The sequence below is a fragment of the Sarcophilus harrisii genome, chromosome 3 (genome assembly GCF_902635505.1).
Source record: "Sarcophilus harrisii chromosome 3, mSarHar1.11, whole genome shotgun sequence".
In the NCBI taxonomy this organism is placed as follows: Eukaryota; Metazoa; Chordata; class Mammalia; order Dasyuromorphia; family Dasyuridae; genus Sarcophilus; species Sarcophilus harrisii.
The window spans coordinates 51,453,463-51,474,089 of NC_045428.1; the positions used below are offsets into that span (position 1 = coordinate 51,453,463).

Below are 20,627 nucleotides of genomic sequence, written 5' to 3' on the forward strand. Positions count from 1 at the left end.
AAATGAAAAAAAAAAATGTGTGTATATATATGTGTGTGTGTGTGTGTGTGTATACATATATATTAAGAAAGTTTCTCATTTGATTTCTATAGCATGTCCCAAAGTACAGTCATTTTTCTCCCCACAATCATGTTCATCTTAGTGAATATGTGAATTTTATGTATATCTATGTATGTGTCTATACACACAAACACATATATATATATGTTTTATATATATATATATTTATATATATTTATTTTTATATATATATATATATATGTTATATATATATATGTGTGTATATATAGAAAGAGGTACTTCTAGAAGCCCATGCTGAGGTAGAGTGTTTATTCAGGAGTGTGGAAGTTAAAAGTGGTTTCTGGGTATCCCACGTGTCCTATGTGGTTCTGCAGCTACAACTCCCCACCCCCCATTTCCTTTGGCAAAAGGCAGCTTCCTGTATCATATTTAGTTCTGAGCACATTACAGTGTACGTTTGTACATTTGGTCTCTGAACAAGAGTTACAGAATTTAAATAACAATATCTCAAAGTACATCTTTATTGTTGCAAAGTATTTTGTTGGCTATTTTCTCTAATAACAATTCCTTGGTTGAGTTTACAGAATCATAGGCTTTCAGAGTTGAAAGCTGCTTTTGGGTCCATCTTTCTGGTCTTACATCTGGGCAAAAAATCCTCTTTAAAACATACCCACATCTGTGATTCTCACCTTTATCTGTAACATAGGGCTTTTAAAGGCTCTTCTAACTCTAAATCTGGATGGTACAGTGGATAGAACACTGAGCCTGGAGTCAGGAACAGTCATCTTCATGAATTCAAATCTAGATAGTTATTAGTTATATAATCCTGTTTCCGCAACATGAGGAATTGGAGCAGGAAATAATAAACCACTCTAGTATTTGTGCCAAGAAAACCCCAAATGCAGTCAGCAACATTTTTTTTTCAATAAATAGTATTTTATTTTTTCAAATATGTGTGGTGTGTGTGTGTGTGTGTGTGTGTGTGTATGTATGTATGTGTACACTAAGCTAGGTTGACTGAACAAGTCACCTAACCCTGTTTGCCTCAGTTTACTCAACTGTAAAATGAGTTGGAGAAGGAAATGGCAAACCATTCCAGCATCCTTGCCAAGAAAACCCTAGATACAGTCACAAAGAATGGGACACAATTGAAATCACTATATAACATTTTTTTTCAATCAATAGTAATTTTTCCAAATACATGGAAAGATAGTTTTCAACATTCATCCTTTTAAGATTTTGTGTTCCCAAGTTTTTTTTTTTTTTTTGCCTCTCCCCGTCTCCAAGACAGCAAGCAATCTGATATGTTAAATATGTACAATCCTTTTAAACATATTTCCATATTTGTCAGATTGAACAACAACATTTATATAGTGCTTACTATGTGGCAGGCCCTATGCTAAGTACTTTACAAATATTTTCTCATTTGATCCCATAATAACTCTTGGAGATAAATGCCATCATTGTTCCCATTTTATAGATGAATTATTTGAGGCAATCAGAAATTGTGACTTGACTAAAATCACATAGCTAGGAAGCCACATTTGAATTTTAGTCTTTCTGAATCCAGGCCCACTGCATGAATATTTTCATGATCAGCTCAAAAAAGCACGTTAGGGGCAGCTAGGTGATGCAATAGATAGAGCACCAGCCCTGAAGTCAGGAGGACTTGAGTTCAAATTTGATCTCAGACACTTAACACTTCTATCTGTGTGACCCTGGGCAAGTCACTTAACCCCAATTGCCTCTGGGGGGGGGGCTCTGTGTCTAAAAATTTCAGGGGGGGGGGAAAGAAGTGTTATATCGAATATTCTACAAAGATTGTGAACATTTCTTTGGAACTGAGATTAGTCCATTATCTTTTGCCATTTGGGTGCTTCAAAATGAAGAAAACTTTTCAAAAAAATAAAACGGGACAGTGTTCACTACTTGAAAGTAGAAGAAAAATTTAACACAACATTGAGAGTTAGCAAAATGTAATGCTCTGTGTCTAAAAATTTCACTATGTTCTTTTTATAATTAGAATTAATTCCACAATAAACAGAAAGATAAGAGTTACCTTTTAGGATATAAATTATCCAGGTTAGCAAAATTTTAGCTTCATACCCAATCTTGAAGCCAAGAGGAGTCAGATTCAAATTCTGCCTGTGATACATACTGGATCGATCTTTTTTGACAACTTGCAGAGAAGTTGGCAGAGAAGGTGGCAATCTACATTGGCCATAGGAATGTTCTTACCTGGGAGTTCCCTGGTCCAATGAAATCATCACTGTAATCTCCTGAGATAAATAATTTGCTGGAAAAGGTGTGGTACAGTGGGAAGATTATAAGATTTTCCATTAGAGGATCTGAGTATTACCTTGGATACGTCACTTTTCCCTCCTATCTAGGTCAGGCTATGAAAACTCATGGAATGAACTGCTAGAGGGGATTTGTTTGCTTCCTATATTAACTGTTCTAAACCCTGAGGAGACACATAGAAAAAGTGAGATCATCCCTACTCTCAAAAAGCCCATATTCATCTTAACAAGGAAGGCTTTGAATGTTCAAAATGGCGGGTGGCCAAGTCTAATTACAACATATGCCAAAGGGAATGTCCAAAAGTTCTTGGTGTATCGGTGTTAAAAACTCACTAAATTCTGCAAAGGGGATACAAAGAAAGGAAATACATATTCCCTGGCTTCAGGAAGCTCATAATCTAATGAGGAAAACATTTACATAAAAAGGCAATATATTTTATATCTATTTATATAAACAAGTTTATATAAATACCTATATATATAACTCAGTGGAGTGGAGAGAAGGTCTTCTCAGGGGAGACATTAATGATTCCATCTCTTTAAGCACTTTTCCCCATGCTATCTCTACTTTAGTAGACAAACTTTTTAAGGTGTTTTGAGGCAGCTAGATAAGTTAGAAAGAGCTGAGTTCCAATCCAACCTCAGACACTTACTTCTGTTTGCTTACTTCAGTCACTTAATTCTGTTTGCCTCAATTTCTTCATCTGTAAAATGAGTTGGAAAACAGAATGGCAAACTATTCTAGTATCTTTGCCAAGAAAATCCCAAATGAGGTCACAAATGAGTCAGATATGACTGAAAAACAACACATGAGCTGCTTTGGCCACAATAATCAATTCCCTCTCTTGGTGGCCAATCAATAAGCCTCTCCAAACTTAGACTGGCCTTTTAATGATAAATAGATTTTTTTGTTACTTGCCTATTTCAAAACCTTTCTCTTGTAAGAGCTTGTGTTTCATGAGCATAGCCTTGGAGCAGATGAGATCATTTTCATGTCATATCATAAAACATGGGAGTAGGATTATTAATTTCAGAAAAGCAGACCTTCTTCAGCCAAGGATGGGACATGACTTCATTTTGTTAGGGTTCGTAGCCTAGAGTCTGTGAACTAGGTGACTGTGAACTAGGTCTGTGAGTTAGGTGACTTACACAAGATCACACAACTAGTATCTGAGATTACTCGGGTCCTCCTGACTCCAGGACCAGTGCTCTATTCACTGCATCACCTAGCTGCCCCCAAAATATTTTTTTAACAATTGTATTTTGTTTTATTTTGTTTTGTTTTGTTTGTTCCGTTTTTAATTTTATTTTTATTATAGCTTTTTATATATATATGCATGCGTAATTTTTCAGCATTGACCCTTGAAAAACCTTCTGTTCCAATTTTTCCCCTCCATCCCGCTCTCCCCCAGATGGCAGATAGTCCCATACATGTTAAATATGTTTGTATTTTAACATAGTTTCTTTTGAAAGTTTTTGTATTTAATCTAATACATTCGAAAACCTTGTCCTCAGAATAGGTTCATAGATTCCACTATACTGTCAAGGGGCCATGACACAAAAAAGATTTAAAATCCCTGCATTATATGGAGATTTCCACATAATTTATTTTAATGGGAATCGGAATTGTACATCATTCCCCAAAACACATGGATCTATTAAAATGTGCTCCTGAGAGGTTGCATGAAAATATTTTATTGCTTCATTTCACTGGAATGAGGTTTTTTCGTTGTTCATTTATATTTTCAAGGTACCTTGAAAATGACTGATGGTTTACTACTGAATACTGAAGGCCTTGGGGAAAAACTAAAAGGATTAAGGGAATTTTTTCTTTTCCCTGCCCAAAATATATTTTTAAAATTTTTGTTTTGTCTTGTTTTTCAGGGATGGGGAGTGAAAAATCACAAAGAAAGCATTTCCCCCAAAAAACTATTCTTTTTCCCCCCTGGGTCTTCTACATTTCCAATTACTACAAATGAGGCATGTTTATAGTCTATCAATTAAGTATTTGACATTATGGAGACACAGAGGTTGGTTGGCTGTGTGTATTTATTTTTTAGCTCTCAAGGGCTTAGTTTGGCTTACATTCCATATGAAGTTAACCTTTTTTTTTTCCATAGACCCCTTTGGCAATCTGGTGAAGCTTATGGTCCTCTTCTCAGAATAATGTTTTTAAATGCATAAAATAAAACAATCAAATTGAAATAGTTCTTAATGTATTTTAAATCTAGATTAGGATTTCTTAATTGATATGCAGCCATTTTCCATATAGTGGCTGGAAATATTCACCCCAATTTGGAAGAAAAGAATAGGTAGCGATGCAGCAGCCACTTAGTGGATAATAGTAAGTCATTCAAACTAAATATCATTTCAAAGTAAGCTCCTTGAAGGCAAGAAATATCTTTTTGACTTACATATGTATCTCCAGCACAGTTGCAGCCATATTGTAAGTATTTAACAAATGCTTTTTGATTTGTCGATTTGACAAATCATTAACTATGATTTTTTTTAATAGAAGAAAGTCACATTACCAGTATTAAAAAGAAAGAAGAATCCATAACAAAATAAGAATATTGATTTGGATTGTGTTCCAAAGCATGGACATTTTTTTTTAAAAGGGGAAGAAGTGTTTCTTTTCAAAAACTGATTTTTACTGTTACCTTTTACATCATCTACTTTTCTCCCAGTATTCCTTCTCAGAGCCACCCTTTTTGACAAATAATTTTTTCAAAGAAGAAAAGGAAAAAAAAATCTGACTTTATATGAATGTTCTAAATTTATGAACCTCTGCAGTGGAAGGAGTAGTATTGACCTTGACCTCTTAATTCTGAATCCCCCCAACTTCTTGCTACCATAAGCATTTGGTTCTTATTGTGACTGCTAAAACAGTGCATAGAACATTAAGGTTTCAAAAGTGTTTTTATTCAACCCTCTAAGGTATATAAGAAAAATCATTATTCTCACTTGACAGATGAGGAAACTGAGGCTCAGAAAGATTAAGTGATTTGTCCAACATTCTATGGGTAATAAATGGCAGAGCTGGAATTCAAATTCAGGTCTTTTCACCACTACATCACACTAATCAATCAATCAATTAAGCAAAGCATTTATTAAGTGCCTGTTGCATGCCAGGCGCTGTTTGGAAAGGAATAGATTACAGTAAGGTAGATGAGGACATGATTATTTAGTGCAATAGTGAAATAAATGAGATAGTGAAATAGTGAAATAGATGAGATCTTGAAGTGATACGATAGGCACTAGGAATAATTTGGGGAGAGCAATAGATTTGGAAGAGAATAATTGTAAAAAAAAAAAAAATTACTTAAGTCTACGACATAAAGCAACCATGACAAGACATCCATCATAGGCTACACAATTGTATATTCCAATCTGGAAGGGAAAGACTCTCAGGAGTTCTGGCCAAGACAAAAACAATTACTATTTACATTCCCTCTGAGTCGGTCTAGTCCAAACCATGACCAAATGGGGCTACTGGCACTTTGCATTTTGGGATCTCTTTCAGGTAATAATTAGTGGGTTCTTTCCATTTCTATTTGTGAAGATTGCAACGTAGCTGTCTTGGACCACATCAGGATTATATATGGCCAAGGCAATTTATTCTCTGCTGTATTATATGGCCCTAAAGTCCCTCCTCTCCTTGCAGAGTCTACATCCAATTCCCTCTGGGTGCTTTACTAAGCTGGACTCCCTAAGGCTATTTTAACTCTCTACCACCAGGGCTAGTTCTGTTTCAAATCCAAAGCCAACTCTCTTCACCACTGCCAAAAGTCATGCTTCTTGAAGTTGCTTCCTGCCTTGAATAAGGCTTCTCTGTATCTGGATCTTTTTCTTTTCTTTTTTGCTGAGGCAATTCGGGTTAAGTGACTTGCCCAGAGTCACACAGCTAGGAAGTATTAAGTGTATGAGGCCAGATTTGAACTCTGGTCCTCCTGACTTCAGGGATGGTGCTCGATCCATCCCCATTCGGTGGCCCATTTGTATCTTTTTAGAGAATGTTTCTCTGCTCCCTGCTTTAGTCTGTTTTTTGTGCTCCCTCTGGGCACCTGCTAAGGATGTGATATCTCCTACCAGGGCAACAGCTTTGCTCTAAGACAGCATTGCCTGTGAGGAGGAAGGAGAAAAAATCCCCTTCCCAACACAGCCTCTTGTTTAGGAGTCACACTCTATAGAACTGCTCCCAGTCTGTTACCTCAAACTACTGAACTGTCTCCTGGGCTTGGTGAGCTTAACTTTTCCACTCTCCATCCTTTCTCAGGCCAGTTGTTCTTTCAATTCAATTAGAGAATGTTTTCATCTTTTGCAAAGAGACAAGGACAGGGAACAGATATGTCCTTGTACTTTGTTGGCATATTAATCCATGGTTATGTTCTCCTTTCTAAAATTATATTAGGTAGCTATGTGGATTATTGGGTTTGGAGTTAGGGATACCTGAGTTCAAGTCTAAGCTTGGATATTTATTAGCTGCATGACCCTGGACAAGCCATTTAATCTGTCTGCCTCAGTTCCTCAATTGTAAAATGGAAATAATAATAGTACCTCCCTCCCAAGGTTACTATATGGATAAAACAAAATAATATTTATAAACTGCTTTGTACAATTCCTGGCACATAGTGTGCTATATAAATGCCAATTGTTGTTATTTGGGCAGCTAGATAGTACGATATATATAGTGCTGGTCTAGGATTAAAGAAAACTTATCTTTATAAATTCAAATCTGATCTTGGATATTTTGTAAGGTGTGTGTGATCCTGGCCGAGTCCCTTTCTTCTTTCCTTCCTTCCTTTTTTCCTCCCTCCCTTCCTTCCTTCCTTTTTTCATGCTTCTTTCTTTTCTTCTTATTCTTCTGTCTGTAAAGATTATCTAAGTGACAAGGTTTTTTAAGTCAAGAAATTCATTATTATAGTAATCTCTGAGAAATTCTAATAATCTCCAAAGGGATTTTCCACCCCCAAACCCACTGATTTTTATTCAAGATTTATACCACTTTAGCAATAATTATATATCTTGATTTGTCTTTCCACTCAAATTATACTTCTGAATTTCCTTTTTTTTTTCACAAATAGCATATAGATTCAGGTATTTAAAAATAAGTCTTTTGCTAACCAGAAACTGTTCTAGTTTACGTGAATCATTGATTATTAAAAATTTAGAGTTTACTGACTTATGTGCCCTTGGAATCTGGATGGATTTCATCAATGTGGAAACATTTCCCACATAAACAAATCAATGATTCCTCTTTAATTTGTAGTCTTATAAAATCACCTAAGCATTGAAAGATTGTGACGTGTCCAAAATGTCACAGCAAGAATGGATTAGAGAGTTGGTGGGAGATCTCCATTACGTGGCATTGTGCCTCCTTGGAAGTCATATATGGTATTTATTCTAGCCGGTTTTCTTCCATATTCAAATGTTAGATCAGAATTCAGGATCTAAACTCCAGATCAGCTACACCTCTGCCATGGCCCTTTGCCCACTGGTAGTCATCCTTTGGGTCATCAGAGATGGCCTGACATCTAAATACACTATTCCATGGAAGGATCTACAAAACAAAACTGTGTTTTGTGCTGCAAAACACAGTAGCATAGAAATTGCCTCTTTTTTGTGCCTAATTTAATTACTCAGAGCTGCCTCTGTAAAGTTACTAAATGATGAGTCACTAGGGAACCGATTCAGAAGATTCTTGACAAGAATATTGGTCAGATCTGGATCCAGAGGTCTTTATAAATTAAGTCAAAGGCAGATGCTATGAAGAGTCTCACAATAAATGGAGACAGGGCTCTTTGGTATTTATTCATAATAACCACTCACATTTCTAAGGCACTTAAGGTTTCTAAAGCCCTTTACATCCATTGTCTCTTTTAAGCCCCACTGGGAGATAAGTGTTATGATCACCCCTATTTTGCTGATGAGGAAATTGAGAATCAGAAAAGTTTAGTGACTTACATGAGATCACACAGCTAATATCTGAGAATGAATTTGAATTCAGGGCTTCCTCACTCCTTCCCCATCATAAGTAGAAATAGGGCTAGCAGAAGCAGTTTCTGTATTGCAAAAAGAAATCAACAAGATAAGAAGTTCCCTCTCCTCTGAGAATGTTTGATTTTGGAATTTGGGATCTTTATTAGAGGGCTCCAAATGTGAACCAAAGCCACAAGCTACCGTGAAATACCTGGACAAGGGCAGAATAGTTCGGTGGAGGGAAGTCTGTTCGAGGTCAACTGTGAACAACAGAAGTGACAAGTTATGCTTTTTTTCAGCAGTCTATGGTGTTCTGCTTCTGAAAATGGTTTGATTCTTCTTAAAACAAAAACATCCAGTAGTTTGGCCAATTGCTTTTTTTTTACTTATTACCGAATTATAAAATATGTCACAGAAATAGATCAGGATGAGACTTTAGAATTGGTCAAGTCTTTTCTGGTCATTTTGCTTTTGAAGAAATGAAAACACAGGAAGATTAAGTTTTTACTATTTACTATTAATCTCATTATCAAATCATAAAAGGTCTCGCAAAAATAGACTTGAAAGAGATTTTAGAAGTTAAGAAGTCCCCATCATTCTGGAGATGAGGAAATTGAGACTCAAGGATATTAGGGCAAGTTGACAAGCATTAGTAAAGTCCCTATTATATGTCAGGGACTGTGGTAAGGATTAATACTAGATAATACTGAAAGAAATCCAGTCCCTGTCTTCAGGCAACAACCTGCCTAATTAATTACATATGCAATATCAATGTCCCAAAGGTAATTGCAAAGAAGAAACTGAGAGGAACAGTGAGAGCCTGGGAAAGGGCCATCTATTTCTGACATATTTTATAATTTGGTAATGATATTAATAGTCGATCAAAAACAATTGGCCTAACTACTGGATGCTTTTGTTTTAAGAAGAATCAAACCATTTTCAGAAGCAGAACACCATAGACTGCTGAAATACCATAGACTTTGCCAAAAGGCAAAAAGTAATATCCGGACTGAAACTTGAGGCAGTTTCCAGAGATTTTTATAGGTGGAAGTCAGAATGGAGAACATTTCAGGCACAGGCCATTCCAAAGGCACAGAGGTGGTAGATGAGTGTAATATGTAAGATGTGTCAAGTTTATGGATCACACATCATATGTGAAAGGGAATATAGTGTAAGAAAACTGGAAAGAGGTTCAGATTATAAAAAGCTTTAAATACCAAAGAACTTTACAATTGATCCTTGAAGCTTAATTAATTGAGTCAGGGAGAGTGACTTGGTCAAAAGTTCTGTGCTATATAGCAAGCCACACTGTGGCTACTTTTTGGAGGATGGATAAGGCATCTCATGGCAAAGAGTTTAAGAATTATCACTCCTGGATTCCAGTGAATATTTATGCTCCCATCAATTTCCCGTGTAGACAGTAGTTTCTGAAAATTGCTTGAAAATGTCTCCTGGTTATCCTTTTAAATAGTTATTTCCCTGGATACTCAAACAGAACATATATAAATAATATCATTTAAATTTATTTTATCATTAGTCTAGATATGCAACATAACCTGGTGAGAATGAGTTAAGGGAGGAAATACTACCTTTCTATGGGCCAAAACTTTTTAGGATTTGTCTATATGTAATTTAAACTGCTTTAAATATGTTCAAATCTAGCCATAGCCTTTTATAACTCATTTTCCTTTTTAAAATTTGTTGACAGGGTTTGGCAGCTTTAAATATGTTCAAATCTAGTCATAGCCTTTTATAACTCATTTTCCTTTTTAAAATTTGTTGACAGGGTTTGGCAGCGGTATGGTTTATCTCCCTGCAGTGGTCATGGTGGGACAGTATTTTCAGAAGAGAAGAGCCCTCGCTCAGGGACTTAGTACAACCGGGACAGGATTCGGTACCTTCCTCATGACCGTCTTATTAAAATATCTTTGCTCAGAATATGGATGGCGAAGTGCAATGTTCATCCAGGGGGCCGTCTCCTTGAACCTGTGCGTTTGCGGAGCTCTCATGAGACCTCTCCCTCCCAGTGAGACCCAAAGCAATAAAATTCTTCAAAGCAAAGGTGGAGAGAGAGATCTCAAACTTCCTCTGTCCCATTCGACTGAGTCCATAAAATCGAACGGGCACCTAAAAAAAGCCGAAGAGAGGGAGGACAACCCCGTGAAGGAAGAAATGCTCAGTAACTCCCCAGTCCCAGAGAGCAAAGGCAAAGACAAAGTTCGACTTGGAAAGAACATGTACGCTCTTCGCATTCTCAAGATAGTGAGCCGACTCACCATTAGAATCAGGAAGGGATTCTGGGACTGGTACTCAAGTTACTTTGGAGCCGCGTCCCTATTTACAAATCGGATGTTCGTAGCCTTTATTTTCTGGGCTCTCTTTGCCTATAGCAGCTTTGTCATTCCATTTATCCATCTCCCAGAAATAGTCAAGCTGTACAATCTGTCTGAACAAAATGATGTTTTCCCCTTGACCTCGATCATAGCAATAGTTCATATTTTTGGAAAAGTGATCCTTGGGATTGTGGCTGACCTGCCCTGTATCAGCGTTTGGAACGTCTTTCTGATGGCCAACTTGAGTCTCGTGGTCAGCATCCTTATTCTACCATTGATGCACACTTATGCCAGCCTGGCAGCAATGTGTGCCCTGATTGGCTTTTCCAGTGGATATTTCTCCCTAATGCCTGTGGTGACTGAAGATTTGGTGGGCATAGAGCACCTTGCAAATGCCTATGGCATCATCATTTGTGCCAATGGAATATCTGCATTGCTGGGACCACCGTTCGCAGGTAAACAGCTTGTGGTCTTAATAATAATTCAAGTCACACAAATGAGCTCATTTATTGGAGGGGTGGGGTTTGGTGGAGCTCATTTATTCTGGGGAGGGGGGGTTTGGTGATGACACAGTATTAGGTCTTTAACCTTTACATTTATTTCACAGTAAATAAGGAAGAGGCAGCCACAGTTTAGGGGCAATTAACTAGTTTTTGTTTTGTGGTCCCCATGGGCTGAATCAGTCTGATACCTATGGACAAATCCCTTCTCAGAATGATGTTTTATAAATTCATAAAATAAAATAATATACCTAGAATTACAAAGGATACCAAATATATTGAACTAATTTTTTTTAAAAATAGGGTTAGGTTAGGTGATGCAGTGGATAGAGCACCAGCCCAGGTCTGGAATCAGGAGTTCAAATGTGACCTCAGACACTAGATGGGCAAGTCATTAAACCCAGTTTTCCTCAGTTTCTTCATGGGTAAAATGAGGTGAAGGAAATGGCAAACCACCCCAGTACTTTTGCCAAGAAAACCCCAAATGGGGTCACAGAAAGTTGGACATGACTGAAGGGACTTGACAACAATATAAAAAATGATAGGGAGAAAAAGCTTTAGAAGGCACTGATGGACTTTTAGCTGGGGTAGTTGGGCAGGAAGTTGGGATTGCTGGTCCTGGTCACCAGTACTGAGGGCATGCTTAGGTAATCTGATTTGGTCAACAGATGTCAGGCTACCAAGGGAGGGGTAAAGAAGCCCAGTCTGTAGACAAAGAAGGGTGTACGTAGTTCAGTGCAAAGTTACCTCAGCAGACCTTCCTGGAACCTGTGGTCACAGAAAACAGGAAACTGTCACAGCTGAGGACTTCTGCTGTCCTTTAAACTAGACCAGATTTATCTGCTCAGCCTAGCCTTCTGTGTCCAACAACCTTAAATGTCCATGGTGATATGTTTAATGAGGCTCCTTCATTTTGAGTTTCCTCTCTCAGGGGCATCTTCTCCATGCAGATGAAGAAGGGAATTATACCAGAGGATTAGGCATTGGGTCTGTGATTTCCTTGTGTGTGTTGGTATATGTGGGAATCCCTGGTTTTCTGGACTTTGAATTGGTAAATAAGATGAACTTGATTTTTATTTTAAAATTTTTTTAGGTTTTATATCTATCTATCTATATACACACACATTCATTTATATATTTTCCATATAGTCTTGTTGGGAGAGAAAAATCAGAACAAAAGGGAAAAATCACAAGAAAGAAAAAAATAGAAAAAAAGGGAAAAAAAAGGTGAAAATAGTATGCTTTAATCCACATTCAGTGTCTATAGTTCTCTATCTAGATGTGGATGGCATTTTCCAAAGTTTAGGGGAATTGCTTGGATCATTGAATTGCTGCGAAGAGCTAAGTCTATCATAGTTGATCATCATACAATTTTGCTATTGCTGTCTACAATGTTTTCCTGATTCTGTTTGCTGACAAATTTGATTTAAAAAAAAAATGTTGATAACTGATTGCCCTTAATTATATTTAGATTTCCTTTGTAGGCCTATATTTTATTTTATGCATTTAAAAACACTATAGCAGGAAGCGTGATTTGGGTCTTGTTTTGAAGATGGAGAATGAAGTTGTGACAGTTTGGGGAGTATAGTCATAGATTTGGTATGGAGAGGAAGGAGAGGGGTTAATTACATTGATAGTAATGAGCAATCCCAACAAACAGTTTGCTAGTGTTTTTTAAGTCACTCCGATGGCAGATGGCAGGTAGACAAACACACTTGATCACACACCTGATGTGACCACCATTTTTATAAGTCACTTCTGCTTGGGTTAGAGCTCAACTTGGGGAATGGATCTTCAGTGGTGAGAAGGCCCATCCTGGGACTCAGAGACTAGCAGACCCATAGAGCAGGATAGCAGATCAGAACAGGGAACAGCAGCAGGGAACGTTGGAATACTGGACAATCAAGTGATTGGTACAAGGGTGATCTGGCGGATTTCCAGCAGGTGAATACTGCATGGCAACACATGGGTCTGAAAGTAAATATTTGGCAGAAATCTAGATATCTTCCTAAACAGCTGTGATCTACGAAGTTCGACAGTAGGTTCAAAGTATAAATAGCCAGGTAAATGGGCAGAATTTACAACTGAAGTAACAGGCAATAGATAGAAGTCTAAGATAGGAGTCTGGTAGGCGTCAGAGAGATTTAACAGTAAGAAGGGCTAAGTTTCCTATCTCCTGTCTTTGCCATTAATCTGTCTACAATCCGTTAATTAACTAGCATTATAATAACTAGCAAGGGTCACTATGTAATAGCCATTGTGCCGAGTATTGGAGATATAAACAAAAATGAAGCAATCCAGGAGCAGCTAGATGGTTCAGTGGATAGAGCACCCTGCCTGGAGTCAGGAGAATCTGAGTCAAATACAACTTCACTTAATACCTCCTAACTGTGTGACTCTGGACAAATCACTTAACTTCCAATTACCTCACAAAAACAAACAGACAAACAAAGAAACAATCCTTCCTTTTAAGGAGTTCACACTCTAGGGAAAGAAATGTGTGATTTTGGATAGCAAAGATACAGATGTACACATATATATATATATATATATATATATATATCCATATATACTCATATATAATTAAACATAAATAAACATCAAGTTTGATACAGCCAGATGTGGATTTAAGAACTATCATTTTGTCAGCTGTGGTTAGGGCATTGGAGAGAGGAAAGGCTTGAGGCAGAAAGATGCATCAGAAGACTATTGCAATAATCAAGGCAAGAAAGGGTCAGAGGCAAAAATGGAAAGATTTGGCATCTGACTAATGCCTGGGGCTACAAATCTGGGACATGAAGAAGACTGATCCTAGACTAGAAAAAAAGTTTTGGAAGAGGAATGAGTTTAAAGGGAAGGCTACAGTATTCTCTTTTGGACTTGGTGAGTCTGAGATAGCTCTGGATATTTAGTTTGAAACATTCAATAAGGCAGTGGATGATTTGGGGAAAGACTGAGGTTGGACGTATAGTTCTGTGAGTCAGCTGCAACGGATGATAATTAAGCCAATGGAAATGAAAGAAGCCATGGAGAGAGAGAAGAGGAAGTAGGACAGTTAGGAGATAGGCTATGGATGATGAGCCAGAAAAAAGTTAGAGAAGGAATAGTCAGATGAGTAAAAGGAGAACTAGGAAGGAGCAGTTTTGAGGTAAACTCAGAGAGGAACAGAGAGGGAGGTACCACATGCAGCAGACAGCTTGAGAAGGATGAGGATGGGATCATGGGCAACTTTGGAGAGCATCATTTTAGCTGAGTGATGAGATCAGAAGCCAAATTGTGAGGAATTGAAGACTAGATGAGAGGACAGGAAGTGGAGGAAAGAGGGAGAATAGCTTTTTTTTTGAAGAGTCTGGCTGACAAGATCAGAGATAAAAAGGACAAGAAGTCGGTATTCTACCAGGCAGAGGTAAGGAGGAGAATATTCCAAGCTTAGGATTCAGCAAGAGCAAAGGCACAGAAACGATGTATATGGAGATGTCGGGGTGGACCTCAGCAGCCTCCTGGAAGGCTCCAGGCTGCCATAGTTGGACTGATAAGGAATTCTTTCAGCGGGGCATCTGCTGGATGCCTCCCTTGGGAATTCCATTGTTGGAGGGGGCTGGCACATTTTCCTAGCTTAATACACTCAAGGGTTGTTTGCTAGGTCTTTGTTGACTTGAATTAAACTCCACACACATGGTAGTTGGATTATTTAGAATAATGAGAACAAGGGGGCCTCCGTATTGTTCCCTGAGCTAGTGAGTCTTTAAATCCCACTTGGTTTTTCTGTGGCTTCTAAAGTCTTGGAAATAAAATATACCATTGTTATTGTTCAACTTTCTATCTTGATACCTACTATTGATATTTTAACTGTGGTTTTCATTCAAAACCTGTTCCCCCCACCTTCTCTCTGATCCCAATTTGACTATGAACTGGATATTTGTAAGTGGTTCCCATTAAGCAAACCTATTTTTCCCTATCTTTGATTTGAAGATGGAATAAGAAATAAGTAAATAAGAGAGAGATGGGTAGGTTGTCCCTTTTGTAAGTATACTCTACAACCAACTAGGAGACTTTTTTGTTATCATATAATATCAGTTCCTTAATCACACATGACCTAAAATAGGCTTCCTACTGAGTTTCCATGGGGTTGTTTGGATTGGTATTATACAGGAAATGTTTGGGTATGCTCTGGGATTGGACCATCATAGGCTAGTCCACCTATATTCTTCAAGTAAATGAATTGAACATTTATTAAGCATTTATTATGTTCTAAGCACTCTCCCAAGTGCTGAGAATTTAAATACAAAAGTAAAGATGGATCTGCCCTTATATTCTAAAAAAGGAGACAGTACATGTAGGTGGGATAGTGGACATTTTGTTTAAAAAGCCTCAGAAATGATTAGAGTGATAAGGGAGAAGACTGACAGTAATGGAAAAATTGTTTTGATTATGGTTTCAGAGCTGGAAAAAGGACGTAAGGAGAGGGGCAGCTGATGAAAACGTGGGGACTGTGTGAAGGAAAATATGAAATAAAGCATGGCTAGAAGGTCTTGTGAGTCAAGAAAAGAAGAGTCCATAGAGGTCACTGAGGAGAATTCATTCATTTACAAGTTAGGAAACTAGGGGACAGGGCAGGATACAGTGATTTATCCTGACCATATAGATAATTATTGGTACAGCCTGGATTTAATTTCAAAGTCAGTTCTCTGTTCATCACACCCTGCTTTATTAACTTTGCTTATCCTGGTATATTATCCTAGCTGCCTCCTTGTATATTCTGTCTGCCCCAACATCCCACCAGCTTGTTCTATTTGTTCAGAGGGTGGAGCCAGGAGCAATGGGTACAAGTTATTTAAAAAAAAAAAAAAAAAAAAAAAAAGACAAACTGAGGCTTGATGTCAGGAAAACCTTCCCAATAATTAGAACTATTTATAAGACAGATTGCTTCTAGAAGTAATGGATTCCCCCTTACTGGGATCTTAAAACGGAGATTTAATGGCTGCTTTGGAGCTATGTTATAGCAGGAATTCTTTTCCAGAAATGGGTTCTATTAAGGTTCCTTTCATCTCCAAACTTTTATGCTTCTATGAAATAGTAAAACTAAACCTTCTGAAAAATGGCGTCCAACATATGGTGCCATTGATTATCTCTACCAGAAAATTGATTATAATTATTGATTAAAATTATCTCTACCTGCATCTTTGGCTTTATCAAACTACATCTTTAGCCATAGTACCTGTCTGACTCTTGGCTACCCCCTAGTGAGTTCTTGCAGCATAACTGTGTATGTATGTGTGTGTGTGTGTGTGTGTGTGTGCACTTTATTATTATATTAATATGTATACATTTATTCCTTGAGGTATGTTGTCTACAATTATTCAGCACAAGCCACTAAGGTATCATTCAAACTGATTATAACACATTGGTCCAGGATGCCCCAGAACATGTTTTGTTTAAAGTAGACAAAACATTTGAAGAAGCCGCTGTACATTCAAAATTCGAAATATTGGATGTCATATTCAGTTCATCCTTAGTCTGTGGATAGATGATAGCTGTTAAGATCTTACCCCCTAGAGACAATTGTTAACTGGAAAGGAAAAAAAAGGGAAAAGCCGACCTGAACCTGGGAGATGGAAACATAGTCAAGAGAAAACTAAACTTTTTGATGAGGTCAAGATCAGAGAGTATTCACCAACCAGACCAGGTTAAAGAGCTAATCACTAGGGACCACGAGGCAATGCAGTGGATGGAGTATTGTGCCTCTAGTCCAGAAGATCCTACTACCTGAGTTCAAATCCAGCCTCAAACACTTACGGTGTCATCCGGGGCAAGTCATTTCACCCTATTTGCCTCAGTTTCCTCATCTGTAATATAAGGAGAAGAAAATGGAAAACTGTTCCAGTATCTTTGCCAAGAAAACCTCAAATGAGGTGACAAAGAATGGCTGAAATGACTGGAAGCATAAAAGTTTAAAGATGGAAGGAACCTTAGCAGGACCCATTCCTGGAAGACAATCCCAGCTATAACATAGCCCTAATGTAACCATTAAATCTCCGTTTTAATACCTCCAGTAATGGGGAGCCCATTACCTCTAGAGCAACCTGAATCACTCATAAATAGCCCTAACTTTTGGGAAGTTTTTCCTGATATCAAGCATCAGTTTGTCTTTTTTTTTTCCTTCTACCCTCTGAACAAACAGAACTAGCTTAACCTCCTTTGAAGGGTGGACAAGATGGCCCCTGAAATCCCTTCCAGCTTTCAAACCTGGATTCTCTGGAAGACAGCTTATCTTTTTCAAAGCGTCTACTCAAGGCTTCTCTAAGTTTGGTTAACACCTTGTGGTTCAAGATGCCAGGTCTCTCACAGGTCTAGTTTGGTGATGGTCTGATAACCACTTTTGTTGTCATTCAAGATAGTCCTCAAGAGCCTTGGGCTGGGTGAGTGAATGCTCACAGCGTCTTGGGGTCTCAGTTCCTGAGAGACTTGTGTAATGGTGTAATCATACTACCATGCAGAGACAAGGTGTCTGCTTCAGACAAGTAGAGAGAGGATGTGGGGACCATGGTCGCCTTCCTGCAAGGACAATCTGGTTTCCTTCTCTATGATGGGGCTGACCACTTCCTCTCATAATCCCCACCAATGACATCAGCCCAGTCTAGAGCTGAAGGGACAACCTTGGAGTCCTACAAATAACTAGATCATGTATGTTAGTTGTTGAAACAGAAAAGAGAGGAATGGATTAAGTCAAAGGGTAACATTTTCCAGGAGCCCCCATCCTGGTTTCATGGGTCACTGGGCCTCAGGATGATTAATCGGCCCTCAGGAACTTCATCACCAAATTGGGATAGAAAGGTAGAAAGAGCCTGGTATGGTAGAAATAAGGGAAGAGAGTAAATATTAAGTACCTATTATGTGTCAGGTACTGCACAAAGGGCAAAGAGCCCAAGTTTTAGTTCCAACTCCATCACTAAATTGCTGAGGGATGCTAGCTAAATCCCTTGATCTCTGGACCTAGGTGACCTCATCTATAAGACATAAATGTTCTTCAAATTGCCTTCTAGCTTTTAACATCTTAAGATTACCTGGGAAAATGGGGATGGGATTCCCAATGTCTTTATCTTGAAAGCATCAGTGTTACTAGAAATCCCCATAATTTTTAATCTCTCTCTCTCTGAATTCTTCATACTACTTATTCCTTCAGTGCCATATTCCCTAACAATCACAAACCATAGTTTGTTCAACCATTCCCTAATCATTGGGCATATATTTGTTTTCCATATTTTTCTTATAACAAATAATGCTGCTATGAACATTTTTATGGGTTTTTCCTTTCTGTAAATAAATTCCCTGAGGGTATACTTCTAGCTGTGGGCTCTTTGTATCAAAAGGCATAAACAATTTAATATTTTTCTTTGGACAATGTACCATTTCATCTATAGTGGATTAAGATCCTTGTCTTTCCACAAGTTCCTCCAGTTTTTCTATCTTTTGATATCTTGGCTGTCTTGGTGGATATGAATTTGTATGTTCATAGAATCATAAACTTAGAACTATAAGGGACCTCTAGTTCATTTCTTATAGATGAAGAAACTGAGGTTGGGAGAGTTTAATTTGTCTAAGGTCACATAAGTAGTAAATCAAAGATCATGGGATTTGAATTTTGTTAGTCTGACTTCACATGCAGTATTCTTTCCCTTACATTTCCCTCTTAATTGTGATTTTGAACATCATTTTTAAGTGGCCAATAATTTGTGTTTCTTCTTTTGAAAACTATTTGTCTAATTTGGCCACTTGTCTACTGACTCTCCACTCCCGAAGGCTCACCATATTGATGTAAAACTTAGTGCAGACACTACTGCCTCTTCATTTACATCAATTCCCTATAAGTTTTAGATATCATTTAGATATTTAGACTTTTATCAGAGACATTCATTGCAAAGAATCCTCCTCCCAATCTGTATCTTTTCTTCTGATTCCAGTTGCATTGATTTTTTTTTTATGCTTTTTAAATTTTCAGGAGGCATGAAACTGGGAGGTTTAGCTTCTACAATGAATGACAGTCGGGATCCTAAAAGATACTGGCAGGCTCTAGATATTTAATAGTCATGAAAACACCTTAAGTTCAAGGTGACAAACTCCAATGGCCCTCCCAGCTCTAAATTTATGATCCTATATGTCTGAGCTACAGTTCACCTAATGAAGAACTGGGTATTTAGCAGACTAAAAACTAAATTTAAGTCAGCATTATGACATGGCAGACTTTTAGCTAATGGAATTGCTTTAAGAGAGACATAGTGTCCTTAACTAGGAAAGTGAGAGTTCCACTTCCCTCTGTCCTAGTCGGCCCACATCTGGAGTGTTATATCCAGTTCCAGAGGGTACATTTTAGGAAGGACACTGATACTGGATAAGGAAGACAACCAACATGGTGAAGAGTTTTGATACCCTGACAAATGAGGCTCTGTTGAAGACACTGTATTGATAGAAGACAAGATTTAGGAAGACATATTATCCTCAAGTATTTCAAGGATTGTCATAAAACTCAAAAATAATTCTTTTTGGCTTCAGGGGATAGAGCTAAGAACTATGGGGAAACATAAGTCAAATTTAAGCATAATGTAATAATGAGACTATCCATATAATGGATGTGAAAAATTTAAGCTTGATGTAATAGACTATCCAAATAATCCTAATAATTAGATTATACAAGTAATCCTAAAAACTAGTCTATCCAATTAATCCTAATAATTAGACAATCCATTTTTTTCTTTTTTTGCTGAGGCAACTGGGGCTAAGTGACTTGCCCAGGGTCACACAGCTAGGAAGTGTTAAGTGTCTGAGGCCAGATTTGAATGCAGGTCCTCCTGACCTCAGGGCTGCACCACCTAATCCAAAAATGGTATAAGCTACCCAAGAAGTGGTATGGGTATTACTATCATTAACTGTTCTTATTTTATAGGATATGCTGTAGAAGAGATGCTAGTTCAGGTATAGATAGGTTGGACTGAGATATTTTCTAACTCTTAAGAATCTATGATCCTGCCTGTCAAATAGTAAGAGCTTAGTAAACCTCAATGATGGGTGCATTTCCTTGGCACCATCTAGTTCGTTGGATCAGGAGCTCAGCATTGACTTAACTATAATCACTGGACTTACTGTTATAGTGCACAGGTCTTCTCCATTCATTGCAGGGAGTTTTCTCCACTACTTATTGTTGTAGTATAGATAAGATACAAGGACCTTCATTGTTACATCTTTTATGTAACTTGACCAGATGGTCAGAAGTAACAATTTGGGATTTCACATAATCTCCTTGTGAATATTCTGTATTATGATAGATTTTTTTTAAATAAAATTTTAATTTTTTTTTTTTGAGACTGGAAGTTCAGGAACTATTCATGGGTTTGGTCCCTCTCCTGTTGGTGACAGGAGATTGGATCTGTTCTATCTCCAACCCCAGCTGATTCGCTGCTTCTGAGGCAATCTGATAGCCCCCACTCCCGGGGACTCAT

The 20,627-nt window shown here is 37.8% G+C and overlaps 1 protein-coding gene across 1 annotated transcript in view; it reads left to right on the top strand.

The window, feature by feature from the left end:
* SLC16A14 (solute carrier family 16 member 14) overlaps positions 1-20,627 on the top strand; it is a 46,378-nt gene that overhangs the window by 22,253 nt on the left and 3,498 nt on the right. The window contains exon 4 of the mRNA XM_003766111.4: positions 10,087-11,088. Coding sequence (XP_003766159.1) covers positions 10,087-11,088 — 1,002 coding nt within the window. The remainder of the gene's footprint in view (positions 1-10,086; positions 11,089-20,627) is intronic.